Source organism: Lasiodiplodia theobromae (assembly GCF_012971845.1).
Source record: "Lasiodiplodia theobromae strain AM2As chromosome Unknown scaffold_1, whole genome shotgun sequence".
NCBI classification, from domain to species: domain Eukaryota; kingdom Fungi; phylum Ascomycota; class Dothideomycetes; order Botryosphaeriales; family Botryosphaeriaceae; genus Lasiodiplodia; species Lasiodiplodia theobromae.
In genome coordinates this window covers 871,628-886,534 of record NW_023336399.1, presented here as the reverse complement: position 1 = coordinate 886,534, position 14,907 = coordinate 871,628, and the positions used below count along the sequence as shown (strand labels likewise).

The following is a 14,907-nucleotide window of genomic DNA, read 5'->3' as shown; positions in this document are numbered from 1 at the left end:
CACTGTTACTGCCACCGGCCCGTGTACCTGCCAAAACGGTGCGACCAGCCGATCGGCCAACGGCGGCGCAGCCTAAGTCTAAGCTCGCTGCACCCCGGCCAGCACAGCCCGAACACCAGGGAAAGAGCTAAAAACCGCGTCACCGCCCCCGGACGGGAAGCTGCACGTCACCTGCTTGCGTGACGCCCAAAACGGTCCCCGGCATCCTCGATCTCGTTTCGCTATGAGCATGACCAAGACACGCGTTTCCTCAGACTAAGCTTATCCGCGACACTATTTTCAAGGCCGCTCACCCCGGCGGTTGCTCCACTTCCCTCCAACTTCCACAACATCATCGCGCAAACATGGCCAGCGCTTCGAATATCTTGGAATGCCCGTTCTGCGCCTACAAGAGCCTGGACTCGTACGTGCTTCAGCTGCACGTCGAGGAGCGCCACACCGACGATTCGCCGTTTGTAGTTAGGGAAGGTCCAGACGCAGTCTATGACCAACGTCATCATGGCTCTTCCTCCGCCAGCTCCCCGAAAGAGGCTCCTGCCGACAATGACTGCAGATGGGTGCTCTGTCCCGATCCGGAATGCGGCGAGCAGATTCCCATCGAAGACCTCAACGAGCACCTCGACCTGCACGACGCCGAGACACTATTCGAATCGCAACAGGAAGCATCAGCACCAGCACTTCATAGCACAGCATCGTCACATTCATCATTGTCCGCCAAGCCCCCCAAGAAGCTCGTCAAGATGCGTCACGGCACGCCCGTCTCTTCCATTGCTTCGGAGCATTCTTTCAGTCCCGCTCACGATGAAAGCTCCGACTCTTCTGCCTTTGCGCTGGACGGAGAGCCCCCGCGCTACCATCATCAGTACAGCAAGCATGATCACCATCATCACCACCAGCATGGCAATGTCAAGACCAGGCCCCGCTCCGATTCGGAGAAGACTTCGCTTCCCCGCTCCATCACCGACGTCCTGGGCTTTTCCAGCAGCAAGAAGCCGGACAAGGGTAAGCAGCCAGGTACTCGTAGCGCCCGTCTAGGTGTAAGCGGTCCCAAAGTTCTATTGTGATTGATGTGCAGCACTGATCATTCGGTACAGAAATCAGAGTTGGGCCCGTACGCGTTTGAGGAGCAGATGCCACGATGGCTTTACAAGCAGATTGAAGCCGGACCCAAGACCTCTGTCGTCAACCACATCGGTCGCGACGGCAGGCTGATCAAGCACACGCTCATCGACAATGAGACTCCCGCAGTCTTGCCAATTCTTGCCCAGTTGTGCAGTCTCGACAGAAGTGTCGACCAGGCTTATTTATGCCACCCGAGCACAGTCCACATCTTCAAGAGACCGAAAGAAGGTGGTTTCTGTGGCTACCGCAACCTTCAGATGCTGATCTCATACATCCAAGGCGCTAAGGCGCAGGGCCACACCCTGTTTCCTCCCGGAACGCCTGGTATCCTTGTCTTGCAGGATTTGATTGAGCAAGCCTGGGATATGGGTATCAATGAAGTCAGTCGCATCCAGACGGGTGGCATCAAGGGCACTAGGAAATACATTGGCACTCCAGAGGTATGTGAACCGACATTATTATGGACCATATGCTAACACAAGGAAGGTCCAAGCGTTACTTCGTAGTCTTAGGATTGACCATGGCCTTCGGATCTTCAGCGATAGCGCCGAGACTGGCCAGGCTCACGAGCAACTCCTGAACTACGTGGAGTCTTACTTCAAAGAAGGCAGAACGCAGGAGCAGCGAGAGAGGCGTCCCAAAATCATCAAGACGCACCTCCCGCCCATCTATTTGCAACAGCCTGGTCACTCCGTCACCATTGTCGGTTATGAGCACCACAAGGATGGCAAGCGTAACCTTCTGGTGTTCGATCCGATGTTCCATACCTCACCGGGCATGAGCAAGATCCTTGGACGGCGCGATCTCAGGGGCCATCGGCCGGAGGTGCTTCAGGCGTATCGGAGGGGCAACCGGCAGCTCAAGAGACACAGCGATTACGAGCTGATCTCATTGAAAGCACACCCGCCGCTTTTCCCGGTGTGGGACGTATGAGCTTGCCTATCCCATCCCTTCGCCCCCTCCTCGACCCCATCACTTTAATATAACTACTTTGCTCTGCCTCTGAAACGTTGATTGGGCCACCAAAAAGTTTTCTCAAGCTAAGCTCTTGTTCTAAACATAGGTACTCGAGCAATATGGCGATCATCCCTTCGTCTATACCTTCTTCTGCGTTCCGTCCTTCACCTACGATGTCATCCCTGAGGATGAGTTTCCGATTGTGTTTCCTTGGTGGCGCTATGGCTGTCTTTTCTGCACCGGTCATGCACGCTTTGCTCATCAGCCTCGTACGATTGATTACTTCGATGACTTTGACTGTTTCAACGTTGAAAGAGTTCACCAAGAGACCGACACTGGCTTGCTTGGTGGCATGCCTCCGCTCCAAGACACAGGGTACCTCAACTGGGTCGGAATGTTTGACAAGATCAAACGAGCATCAGCTGGCTTCAATGTGGAAGCAAGGAACCGACTGCATCAAGCGCTGAGAAGTGCTCAGCCTGACAACGAAAGTGATTTGCTCTTCCAAGAACCACTTCCTGAAGACGTATACTTTGAGAAGGCTGTCGGGTCATGCGTCGCAGTTCACTACGCCTGCGGTGGAGTGCTGCGACCAGGCTACAAGCATTACTCTTTCAAGAGATGCGGTCCTTCCTGGCCTCATTCAGCCTCAGAATCGTCCTCTGCTCCATCAACAAATACTCCAGCCTCATCCCTTTCGCCAGATTTCCAGCAACCGCTTGGGAATTTTTTCCCATCAACGTTGCAACAGCGAGGAGGCAGGTCCCATATGGCAGCTGCATGGGACACACCCCATGAGGACACTACGTCCTCGGCGGGCCATTTCCATCCTCGGCACTACATGCATCAGAGAGTTGTGGATGACATTTCACCACGAACATCGCTTTCAGGTACTACCCTACTCAACGATATCCTTGAAGCCGACCATTCCGCCGCCTTCCACAACAGGCGCGACTCAGGCACCGAGATTCTTGGACACACCGTGCCATTCACGAACCCGTTCTCAGCACCATCTGCTCCTTCTCAGAACGTCTCAACCGCACCAATGACGCAAACTGCCATCCAATCTCCGCGGCGCCCTTCCATCACTCCCCGCTACAACAGCAACCACCGCTTCAATGCCCCCCTCCGCTCCGTCTCCCACCTCCTCAAGCACCGCCATCGCCGGCGCCACGACCAGCAGTCCTCCACCGACGAGACTACCACTCCTCCTCTCCGTCACGCTCCCGAATTTTCAGCCGCCCCTCCTCCTGTCGTCGACTTCGGCTCCGTCGACCTGGCGCTCGCCTTCTCGCCCGATCCCTCGACCGCAGAAATCGTCTTCTCGTCCTCTTCGTCCGCATCGTCTCCGCCTTTTGCTTTCGTCGGCGGCAGGAACGACAGGAACAGCGCTGACGGCGGCAATACTACTACTACCTTTAACAAACGGCCGCCGACGCCGATCCAGGAGCTACGCGACTTCTTCTTCGAGCGCTCGGCGGAAGGTGTGAGCACGCCCGTCTTTTACGGCACGGGCGGGAACGATGTGTCGAAGGGATGGAGGGCGAAGATGGGGGCGGAGTGGTGATTGATGGTGGGATGAATCAGGTTTGGGGGGGTGGCTTTTCTGGTTTGGATGTGCTTTCTGTTCAAGAAGAAGAGAGAGAAGGGCTACAGGACAGGAGCGGTGGTTTGCGGCGGGATTTGATTTGTTCCTTTTTTCTATTGTTTCTTTTGGCTGGGCTGGGTAGGATTACGTGACTGGGAGGATCTTGTTCGACCCTCCATTGTTTCCCTACTCTGCGATGGCGAGGGGTTCTGAGAGGCGCTTCAGTGGATTTTGGGTTTGGAGGAAAGCGTTGCATTGGTCCGTCCACCATTTTTGTCTCTTCATGGAGTTTATCGGGCACAGGTAGGGAGGGAGGCCTTGCAGATAGGACATAGCACAGCGCTGGCGCTGGCGAGATATTAGATAGTGAAGTCAATCAAAACTGCAACAGAGCAAGCTCTCTGAAAAGCTCCGATCAGGAAAAAAACACCATGACCTGTCTCATAATCACAATATCTTGCATAGTGAAAGGGAATGTCTGCTTCTTCGTCCGCTTTGAAAAAAATCCCGTTTTTTCCATTTTCAGATTCAGAACTTCTCTGCTTTTTTGTTTTCAAATCTCCCTCAACCCAGCATCGTCCCTTGCTAAAAGTTGGGATCAAAGAAATACAGAGAAAGTCGGAAATCCTACTCCATGCTCTATAAAAAATCGGTGCCCGTAACCCTTTTCCCGGGAGGGGAAGACATTTGAACCGCACCTCTTCTCTTCTTTTTTAATTCAGTTGACGAACGAACCCCACTGACCACCGCATACTCTTTCTCCTTTTTTTTTCCTCCTCCCCGCCCCTTTTCAACCTCTGCTTTTGCCCTCGTAAAGAACGCTCATTTTAAAGGGGGAAAATCAATCGCAGATAATCAAGAGGATGGGAAGGAAGAAAAAGGGAGCATGTCTCTCTTTCTCGTGTGGAGAGAAATTATATCGAGGAGGGGTAGAGCATGATGCGGACGGAAGCGCCGAAGGACTTGGGGGGGAGGTTGTTCCTGAACTGGGCGCGGACGATGCCGGAGTTGCCGTGAGTGCTGTGGATGGGGCAGAGACGTTAGTTTTGGACTTGATTCCAGCGGGAGGTGGTGCCGTGTAATGCAGATATGATAAGGGGGACTTACCGGGTGATCTTGCCCCAGATGACGCGAATCTTGGTGCCACGGACCTCCTTGTTGGTGCGGTAGACGAAGGCGACGCGCTTGCCGTTGTAGAAGGCGGCGTCCTCGGTGTTCTCGACGCCCTCTGTATCTCAGGTTAGCCTCCCGTATCTCTCAAAGACCGGAATTGCATCCTGCCGGCCCGCATCTTCTTCCTCTTTTTTTCCAGTATTCCAAGCTTTTGCTCCCTGCAAATGAAACTTTGAGGGGTTGGGGAGAATTTGCTTACCAATCTTGATCAGGCTGGTGTTAGGGTTGGTGTTGCGCTTGCCACGCTGGTAGCTGATGTGGCGGCCCCTACAGAAAAAGTCTTAGCATGGTTATTCCGTTTCCATTTCCTTGCGTATGACAGGCGGGTGTAGAACAGTGCGTGGGGGTTAGAGGCGAGCCCAGAGCGGAGATATCCGGTAACAAGGCGAGTGCGGCCAGAAATGCCGTTGATTAGATTTAATAACATGCATCGTGATCGTAGGCGAAGGCTTATGCGCAGACATGGTAGGGTGTACGTGGCCGGCGGTTGGCGCTACGGTGGGGGCCAGCCGCAAGAGAGAAAAAGCCCCCCATTCCTGCCCAATCGCTCGTGGCGGCGGCGGCGGCGGCAGCGGCGGTTACTTTTTTCGCGATATTTCATCCAAGAGCGAATGAAACGCGCAAGGCGAAGCCGCTGAAGCCTTCGCGAAAGAATGGAGTGAGACCATCCATCGCGACGCCTCACCCAACCAGCGCTTGTCCATCAGACCCTCTCTCCAACAACTCCTGTCACGGGGCGGTAAAAGTCAAACTCTTGTGAAGACGAGCCGAAGGACAAGCGCGTTCGTGTTGGTGGTGCCGTCGTCGCAGGCGTGTTGTCCGGCTTTCGGTCCCTTTTCCCGCCACGCTCGCTCTACCATGCCTCGCATTTGGGGGAAATCGGCCTTTTCGTGAACGCAGTCGAGTTTGTCGGTGGTGCGGTTTGTTTTGTCCGTCCAATTTGGTCCTCATCGTCATGACTCCGGTCGGGGCCCGCGGCAGATTTTGTGTGTTTGGGCATTTTGGGGAAATGGTGCAAGTTTGACTTACTTAACGTAAACTACAGAACATTAAAGTCAGCTCAAAGGTTCAAAATAAAAGTGCAATCTCTCGGGTGCAATTGCAGCATCCGCCGCCGCGTCGTGAAATCGAGGAGGGACGTGTCGGCGTCGCCTCCCGAATTTTTGACACATTCAACGGGGCGACGGTGCTTCTCGGAAAACCCGCGAGGGGGGAGCCAGAGGAAGAAAAAAAAATCTGGGAGACGTACGGCGGTTACCGGACTCGGAAGGCATTTTTGGCGGTTTGGAAATTCGTCGAAGGGCCGGGGGGTTGGGTTGTCGTCTGTTGTCGTCGTCGTCGCTTCGTCACATCGCGAGTGTGCGTTTCGGCGCCCCAAGTGTTTCTGGTGTGGGTTCCACGCTCGCTCCAGCCCTCCGAGTCACGTGCGCGCTAGCCGAACTTGGTCCGCCGTCACCGCCCGCCAAGCACACTACCTGCACGTCAAGCATCTGCACTTCATTCGTTGCGGAACATTAACTTCATTGAGAGACTATGTGCGCGAAGCGTGCTGATATGAACAGAACGAAGATCCTCCACAAAATGGCCATTCGTGTCCAACTTTTGATCCAATTCCTTTTTCCTTTTTTTCACTCTTTTTTTGAACCTACCCAGTTTTCTTTATGTATGTTTTTGAATTTGGTTGTTGAACGCCTCCCATGCAATAACATCGAATCCCATCTTTTTTTGTTCTACCCCAAACGGAAGAACGCCATGTTGAATGCTCGAGCCAAGACGCACTGCTCTCCCCTGCAGGAGAAACGGTGCCATAGTAACGAGAATACTTACATTTAGTAGAGGACGCGAGTCCTGATGTTGGACTGCAGGTCCTCGAGCTCCTGGTACAGAGCCTTGATCTCCGCCTCGTTGACATCAGAGATATCGGCGAGCAGGTAAGCAACCTGGGGATGGGATTAGCCAAAGTTTCAGGCGATACAACTGGAGCATATCTTACCTCGCCCTTAGCATCGACAGTCTGCTTGTCGATGTTGTGGTCACCAAGAATATCGTTCACGCGACGCAGCACACCAGGAATGTTCTTGTGGATGAAGCAAGCACGCACATGGTTGGGCTCGTCGGTGGTGAGCGAGCGCAGGGCCAGCTCGGGCATGTTGACCGACTGGAGCGTGTTGCCCTCGTTAACGTACTTGGTCAGCGCGCTGGCAACCTCGATACCGATGGCGCTCTGGGCCTCCTCGGTCGAGCCACCGATGTGGGGGGTCAGAATGATGTTCTTCAGCTTGCGGAGATCCTCCGCCCACGGGTTCAGCTCAGAGTTGAAGTAGGGGCCATTGCCAGCCGGCTCGTTGGGGTACACGTCAAGAGCCGCGCCAGCCAGGTGGCCGCTGCGCATGGCGTCAATCAGAGCGGGGATGTCGACAACACTGCCACGGCTAGCGTTGAGGAGGTAGCTGCCGCTGCGCATCTTCGCGAGCTGCTCGGCACCAATCATGTTCTTGGTCTCGGGAGACTCGGGGACGTGGAGGGTGACGAAGTCGGCGCCGGCAAGGAGCTCATCCAGCGAGTTCATCTGGCGAGCAGTGCTCATGGCCTGTAATCAAAGTTAATGGGGGAAGTTCGGTTGGAGAGAATGAGTCACTTACCATCAGGTTCATCACGTCATAGTAGATGACCGACATACCCATGGCCTCAGCCATAACCGACAGCTGGCTACCAATGTGGCCGTAACCAATGATACCGAGGGTCTTTCCTCTGATCTCCCAGCAACCAGCAGAGACCTTGTTCCACACACCATTGTGAAGTTCGTTGGAGCGGTCGCCGAGCTGCCTGGCAAGGGCAATGATCTCGGAGATGATCAATTCGGCGACACTGCGCGAGTTGGAGAAGGGCGAGTTGAAGACGGCGATACCGTTGGCGGCGGCGTAGTCGAGGTCGACCTGGTTGGTGCCAATGCAGAAGCAGCCGATGACAATGAGGTTCTTGGCCTCCTTGAGCACCCTCTCGTTCAGCTTGGTCTTGGAGCGAATGCCAATGACGTGCACGTCCCTGCGATGTGTCAGACCAGTTGCCAGTCTCCTGATGTTCCCACAGTTCTCCGCACTCGTAACGAGCATTGCGCGAAAAATGTCAGTGTCCGATGCCGGCCGGTCGAAGGCTGGGCAGCGGCGCGCGGTTTTCCTGACCACAATGCAATGGCACAGAAGAGAGCAGCTTGCTTACCGGATCTTCTCAATGAGCTGGTCCTCGGGCAGAGAGCTCTTCAGGTACTCGACCTGGTAGCCCTGGCCCTGCAGGATTTCCCGTCCGGTCTGGTTCACGTTCTCCAGCAGGAGCACCTTGATGTCCTGGGTCGCGAAGGGCTTCAGGTGCTTCGCGCGGGCGGCAGAGGCCTGGTTTCTCGCTTCGGCGCCATAGCTGGACGGCGGGGAGTGGAAGGCAGCGGAGGGGCTGGTGGAGAGGTTGAGGGTGTTGTGGACGGCGCTGGCGAGGGCGTCGCCGTGCGAGGGAGAGCGGCCGGCAATATCAACAGCAGGCGTCATGGTGGCAATGGGTGTCGAGGACAAAGAGGTGGGTGGAGTGCGACAATTATTAAAGAGCACCGCGGGTTGACTCAAACCGCGGGGCGCGTCATCCGACTCCGGGCCCTCAAAAAAGTTCTCCGCTGAGTCCGCCCCCGTTCCCGTGCCCCTCGCCGCATGAATCGACTGGCCCGCCGCCGCCGGTGTCCGGCCTGCGCCCCGTCGCCGACCACTCGGCATAATCGGCGCCATCGCGCAGGCTGACATATCTCCGGGTGGTTCGGGCTGGTGCTAGTCTGGACGTTGACGACCTGGTGCCGCCGGATGCGCAGCCATTGCCGCCGGAAGATTCCTTTGTTGCTCTATCCATTTGTTTGCTACTGCGAGGACATAATGCATTAAAATTCAATAGACCAATGGAAGCCCGCATCTGGTGACGAAAGGACGACGACTTTCCGTTGTCTCTAACAAGCTACGACGACTTTTTCTGTGCTGTGAAGAAACCTCTACGCTCCGCCCGAGAGATTAGATGAACCTGCTTGCCGCCTCCGCTGCCGCCGTCTGCAAGCATCAACATGAATAAGGGAAAACTACAAAAGACACCCTTGCCGCAAAGCGCCCGGTCCTCCTGAATTGTGCAGAGCAATCTCGACCTACTATCTAGCCGAAAATCAATCGCCGAAGCACGAAGGGAAAAACTGCAACCCGAATAGCCTACAAGCACGCATGATGCCCCGGGGCCCTACCAACGATGGTATGGGGATGATCGTGGTGCTGTATGAAATGTCTGTTGCCAGGGAATGAACCAAATGGGGTGGGAGGATCGTGAGGGGGGAAATGCCGTCTACATCCGATGCCGTTAATGCAGCTCGCGAGGAGCCATGGAGGGGGACAAGAGAAGATGACCTAGGCGGCGCGATAATCTAGCCTGCTGTCGAGCTATCGCGAGCGCCCAGCCTCTAGCTCTGCTTGCACTCGGCCGCCTCCTGCTTCGGCTTCGAGCCATCGCCCTGTGACTCAAGTTAGAATGTTTTTGGCTGGCACTGAAAATTTGGCGGGCATAGCGTACCTCCTCGTCCGACTCATCGTCCTCGTCCCTGTCGTCGCTGAGGTCGTCCTCCTCCTCATCGTCCTCATCCTCGAACTCGCCCTCGTCGTAGTCGTCGATCTGCTCGAACTGCAGGGCCTCGCCGGTGAACCAGTCGATGGCGCGGGGGATGAGCTTCTCCTTGATGTCCTCGCCCAGCTGGTAGTCGAGCTCGAGGCGCTCCTCGATGTCCGACGAGATGTCGTCGTCCTCGTCGGTGGGGGCCTTGGGCGGGGAGAAGAAGTTGAAGAAAGACTCGGTGGGGACCGTCTTCTTGACAACGCGCGTCTGCTTGGTGTCTGTTCAAGGGTTAGCCGTGCCAATATCTCAGGGTCAGTACATCTTACTCTTGTTCCTCTGCTTCTTGCTCTCAACGCGGACGGTCAGGTCCTTGCCGGGCAGCCAGTCGATCTTGTCGCCCTCAGCGTGGTCGTAGATGAAGTCACCCTCGTATCCGTTCTCCTCCTGGTAGTAGTAGGTCTTGGTGATGGTCTTGTTGGTGAAGAAGTCGTTCTCGGCGAACTCGAAGATGAGGCGGAAACCGGGCTTGTCGAGGTACTCCATGCGGATGTCGGTCAGGTATTTCAGAGCGGCCTCGTCGCGGTCGGTGATCATCTCGGCAAGCGAAACCTGGTTCTTCATGGCCGACAGCCAGAACTCGGGGATACCCTTGACGGGGTCGGTGGGCTCAGCGGCCTTCTCCTCCTCACTGGCCTTCTCGGCCTCCTCGTCCTCCTCATCGGCGGCCTCGCCGGCCTTGATCTCCTCCTCGGTGGGCTCCTCCTGGCCATTGACAATCTTGGCACGCTTCTGGTACAGCGGGGTGAACTTGGCGAAATACTTCTTCTCCAGCTGCAGGACCTCCTCCTGGAACTCGGCCTCGAGCTTGGAGTGCTCCTTCTGGACGCCCTTCAGGCCGGCGACACGCTTGCGGACATCTGCGGGAAGGGACTCAATGTAGCCGGACGAACGGCCGACGAGCGAGCCGAGCTTGCCCTGGATCATGGACACAAGCTGGGGGTTCTGGGCGAAGATGGACGCGGCCGCGGCGCGGTCGAAGTCCTCTGGTGGGGTATATTAGCCTCGGCGCTGGAAATGTGGCGGGTTTGCAGCGCGCTGCGTGTTTTGGACAGCGCTGCGGGCGGCTGCAAAGTCGTCTGCGGGCCGTTTGTGCGTCTCGACGAGCGGCATTCCCGGGCACGTCGCGGAGACGCTAGGCAACGGCAGACGGCGCCTCAACGGGCCCGCGCAGGGCGACGACGACGTGTTTTGAAGCCTTGCAGGCGGGGGATTGCTCACCTTCCTTGATACTCGCAACGCCAGGTTGCTGGGCGCGCGAAGAGATGGGGGCGGCGTTGGCCGGGGTGTTTTGCGGCGTACTGAGCACCGGGTGGTGGTTAGCGGCAAGTGTCGACATGGCTTGGGTGTTGGAGGGAGGCAGGAAGACGTACGGCGCGATGGCCTGGTCGGCGCGCTTATTGCGGATGGGCTCAGACATTATGCGGGTGGAATTTGCTGAGCGCGGTCGAGGGTGGGAGAGAGGGAGGGGGAGCGGTTGAGAGTTTGTTGGACGTTGGGTGTTCCGTTGTGGACTTGGGGCAAGACGCCTGCAGTTTTTGCCGCCGCTAAGCTAAGAGAGCCCGCGAACAATGCGCGTCCGTCGGCGCACTCCAAGCCACGCTGCCCCCGGGTCAAGCGGCCGGGTCAGTGAGCAGCATCCCTACGCCTCCGCGGCTGACTCACAGGGTGGGTTTCTGCGCGCGCCAGGCCAACGGCCTTTGCAGCGTCGCGCCGCGTCCCTCGTGGCACTGCATGAAACACATCACCGCGCGCGCAATTGGACCAAGCCCTCACCGATTCTATCTGTCTACGGGTATCGTCCTCAACAATAATGATGACGCTCCTAGAAAAAAAAAGCGCCGCCCACCCGCGGCCCGTCCGCCAGAGAAACGCCGTTGCCGTTGCCGATGGCTCCGACCTGATGCGGAAAACTAGAAAAAAGCAACGAAAAAAAATAGAAGCGCTGCTCGCTCGCCACTACTCGATGTACCGCAGCCTGCTGGTTGCGTAGGCGGCCCCTGCCGCAGACAGAGCCCCGATAAACAAACACACGGCGATTGCATTCGGTCCGTCTGTAGGATGTGTCTCGGCCGGATGGGCCTCCTTGGCCAATTCTGGACTCTTGCCTGGCTCGAGCAGCGAAAAGACAGCCCAGCTGTGGCCAGCGCAGTCAGCTATCGATAACCGCCCGCAGCAACGCATTCAAACCCTTACCTGATGAAAGTGCCCACAAACTGTGGCAACGTCGTGTAGAGGTTCAGAATGCCGAGATAGACGCCCGACACCTCGCCACTCTCGACCCGCGCTTCTCCATGCGCCCCGGTGGACCCCATCTCGATGGCACTGTTCGACACGCGCCTGTACCCGTTGGCTGATGCGGATGATCCTAGCCGGTTGATCTCTGCTCCGGCCGTCAGACACCCGCAGAAAATCTCCAGATGCACAAGTCATCACTCACCAACGCCCATGAAAGTAAATGGAGCCCAGCACGTAATTGCCCACGGTATCCCGCAGATCGCGACGATCGTCGTCGCAAAGCGAAAAGAGTCAGCAAACGGCGCCAGCAGCATGGAAAAGGTGAAGACGAGGTGCGACAGCGTCCACGCCGTCAGGAGCGACGGCTTGTTTTTCTCGACCTGCTCCACCACCGACGCCAGCCCGGCCGGCGGCCGCGGCGTGAATTCTGGCTTCTCGTCGTCGGGCTTTTTCACCAGCCACGGCAGCACGATGGACCCGACGAAGGTGATGATGGAGAACACGATCAACGAGAGGCTCCCCACCCGGCCGATCTGGCCAAGTGTATCCTCGGATGAGCGGGCATCCACCGGCGCATCGTAGCGAATCCAGATCTCCCCGACCCAGGTCGTGCTGTAGAACAAAAAGGGAAACCAGCCTGCGTCGATTAGCTTGAGACTGAAGTAGAGAAATCTGTCACCTACCAATCCACGCCCAGAACTGGACCCAGCAGATGGCTGCGATGCGGGGTGGCAGGTTGGTAGCTGTCTTTAGAATCTGGGTGAATATATCTATCGCGCCAATGCTCTCGGGCTCCTTGCTATATATACGTGCATTAGCCTGTACTTTGGCAGAGACAGCCGCATGACTTACCCATCGTCCTGAAGGACCTTTTCCTGCACAGCCCACGAGGTAATGCCGACGCACAAGCACAGCACTACTGCAGCTACTACTGTGAGCTGTTTGAACTGCGAATCGCCAATCAGAGTGCCGAAGATACTCCCCAGGTCAATGGCCCCAGCGGCGTAGCCCACCAGGGCGCCGACGGCGACCATCCGACTAGCTGATGTTGACAAAATAAGCACGCATGATCTCACGCCCGCGCAGCCACCAATTAGGACTCACCCCAGGCAGAGCCGATCTGCTGCTTTGGGATAGGCAGCGTGTCCACGATCAGACTTCTACTTGACGCTTGCACTGAACACGCAACGTTAACAGCAGGGAAGCAGCCTTCCCACAGACGACATACCGGCATTGATGGCGAAGTCAATGACATAGATGCACGCCACGGCCAGCACAACCGTCGCATTCTTTCTCGTCTCGCCCTCGGCAATGAAGAACGCGGCAATCTCGGTGGCCCAGCCCATGGCCAGCAACGCGAGGGACACGACGAACGCGCCGCCCACCATGAACGGCCTCCTCCTCCCCCACCGCGACTTGCTCCTGTCCGCGATTATCCCGACTATGGGCTGCATTACGAGACCGGACAGGGGCCCGGCGATCCATACGAGCGAGACGGTGCTTTTGGCCAGGCCGAGCGCAAGGAGGTAGGGAGTGCAGTAGGTCATTTCAATGCCCCAGGTGAACCTTCAATCAGCGGTCAGCCGTGTTCTTCGGACATTCGCCAGGGCGCCGGACTTACTGGATGCCAATGAGCGACGCTGTAAGGTAGGCCATGCGGGCGGACTCGGAAGAGCCCTTGATGCTGGGGGTGCCTGCCCAGGGCGCAGCGAGCGGAGGGGTGCCGGGACCGGCGGACGGAAGGGCTCCTGTAGGCATTGTTGCGAGGGCGCTATGGGAAGACAGGCACAGGCATGTGAAGTGCAAGGTGTCGCGTGCGGGCGGTTGTTGCGTTGGGCTTTTTCTGGCGGTAGTGAGGGCTTCACTTTTCACGGCAGCGGAGAGCTGAAGGGCGTCTGGTTTTGTTCGATTGGATTGTCGCAGCGTTATCTGGCTTTGAGGTAGGTTGCGCAGTGCTTGGCTGAAGCCAACGTCAGTCAAGTCGTAAGCGGGCGACCAGGGGCTTGTCTGAGGCATCCATCGTATTCTATTCTCGCGTACGTTGGCCCGATCCGCCTTATCCGCTTTCTCAGCTCATTCCGCTGCAGCAATAACAAATGCCAAGTCCGCAACAGCAGCTTCGAAGGGCAGGCGGAGCTGGGAGAAGTGCAGCGTTGCTTGGCCGCGCTAACAGCCAGGGTCCTGCAAAGCGTTGCGCCCCGCATGGAGAAGCTGCGCTCCACAACGACCTGTTCCTTGCGCTACCATCCTCCCCGCTTAGCGCCTAACTTTGAGCTTACAATCCACGCCTACGATTCAGCCTCCGTTAGCCGCTTACGAAACTTCCCGCAGCGCGCCCTGCCTTTTTCCGCCGGCTCTTAATCTGTTGTAGCAAGCTCTGAGATCCGAAAGGCCGGCCGTCTTTGGTCCAAGCTCCTGTCATATTCCTTCTGTCAGCTTGGCTCCCGGCACGCATGCCCGACGCTCCTCGAAAGCCCCGTCTATGACACATAGCTGGACCGTGTGTAACATATAACATAACACGTAGAGATATTGCCTTGCACAAGTGCTCCCTGGCCTGGTACTGTCTAAGACGTCGAGGGAGGGGACAAAGAGTTGAAGCAGTCGTCATCGTTACCATTTCCACACTTCAACGCCTTTGACGCTGATTCAAGGTGTCACATGGGAACGGTTTGTCTCGGAAGTCGACTATTTAGGAATGTCTTGCATTGGCTCAAAACCACACTTGATCTTATCTGATCAAAGCGGTGGCTGTATCGCACTGCCACCAACATCGACATAAAATGGTGCCAAGCATCAGTTGGATTCGCTCTGTTCCCCTTTCGAAAAGGTGGTTCCCCAGAAAGTCAATCCTTATAGGCTGGAAACCAGACTTGGATTTAACTGCACGCCGTTCTCCACATATCAAGTGGTAGGTGTTCATCCAGCCCCCAAGGCAGCTTCTTCCTTCATGCCTTCTTTCAGCTCAACACGTATCTATTCATGGAACATGCTTAGGCAACCATGAAGCAATAGACTGGCCAGCGGGTGTGCACCATCGAATATATATTTGACAGAGTATGCCTTCTTGGATCCGATAATCAGAAGCCTCGACACGCAAAGTCACAGCACTTGACATCATTTGCAGCTAGCTCTACCCAACACCA

The 14,907-nt window shown here is 56.5% G+C and overlaps 5 protein-coding genes across 5 annotated transcripts; 1 reads left to right on the top strand and 4 right to left on the bottom strand.

Annotated features, from left to right (window-relative positions):
• Nucleotides 1-344: 344 nt before the first annotated feature.
• LTHEOB_244 (uncharacterized protein) lies at nt 345-3,646 on the top strand (the record flags this gene model as incomplete). The annotated part of the gene is made up of 5 exons (XM_035511252.1): nt 345-1,037; nt 1,095-1,562; nt 1,609-2,049; nt 2,186-2,570; nt 2,970-3,646. 5 exons carry the CDS (start codon nt 345-347, stop codon nt 3,644-3,646), a joined length of 2,664 nt encoding a protein of 887 aa, XP_035372246.1.
• Nucleotides 3,647-4,581: 935 nt separating this feature from the next.
• LTHEOB_243 (Ribosomal protein L35A) lies at nt 4,582-6,114 on the bottom strand (the record flags this gene model as incomplete). The annotated part of the gene is made up of 5 exons (XM_035511241.1): nt 4,582-4,687; nt 4,775-4,895; nt 5,040-5,107; nt 5,870-5,879; nt 6,090-6,114. 5 exons carry the CDS (start codon nt 6,112-6,114, stop codon nt 4,582-4,584), a joined length of 330 nt encoding a protein of 109 aa, XP_035372245.1.
• A 555-nt stretch (nt 6,115-6,669) lies between these two features.
• On the bottom strand, nt 6,670-8,379 carry LTHEOB_242 (D-3-phosphoglycerate dehydrogenase; the record flags this gene model as incomplete). Its single annotated transcript, XM_035511230.1, has 4 exons — nt 6,670-6,780; nt 6,834-7,430; nt 7,483-7,885; nt 8,060-8,379. 4 exons carry the CDS (start codon nt 8,377-8,379, stop codon nt 6,670-6,672), a joined length of 1,431 nt encoding a protein of 476 aa, XP_035372244.1.
• A 938-nt stretch (nt 8,380-9,317) lies between these two features.
• LTHEOB_241 (Nucleosome assembly protein) lies at nt 9,318-10,943 on the bottom strand (the record flags this gene model as incomplete). Its single annotated transcript, XM_035511219.1, has 4 exons — nt 9,318-9,368; nt 9,428-9,744; nt 9,793-10,509; nt 10,745-10,943. The coding sequence occupies 4 exons, from the start codon at nt 10,941-10,943 to the stop codon at nt 9,318-9,320; spliced, it is 1,284 nt and encodes a 427-aa protein (XP_035372243.1).
• Nucleotides 10,944-11,482: 539 nt separating this feature from the next.
• LTHEOB_240 (MFS transporter) lies at nt 11,483-13,519 on the bottom strand (the record flags this gene model as incomplete). Its single annotated transcript, XM_035511208.1, has 8 exons — nt 11,483-11,660; nt 11,720-11,906; nt 11,964-12,398; nt 12,445-12,560; nt 12,614-12,803; nt 12,866-12,937; nt 12,990-13,327; nt 13,383-13,519. The coding sequence occupies 8 exons, from the start codon at nt 13,517-13,519 to the stop codon at nt 11,483-11,485; spliced, it is 1,653 nt and encodes a 550-aa protein (XP_035372242.1).
• Nucleotides 13,520-14,907: the final 1,388 nt, after the last annotated feature.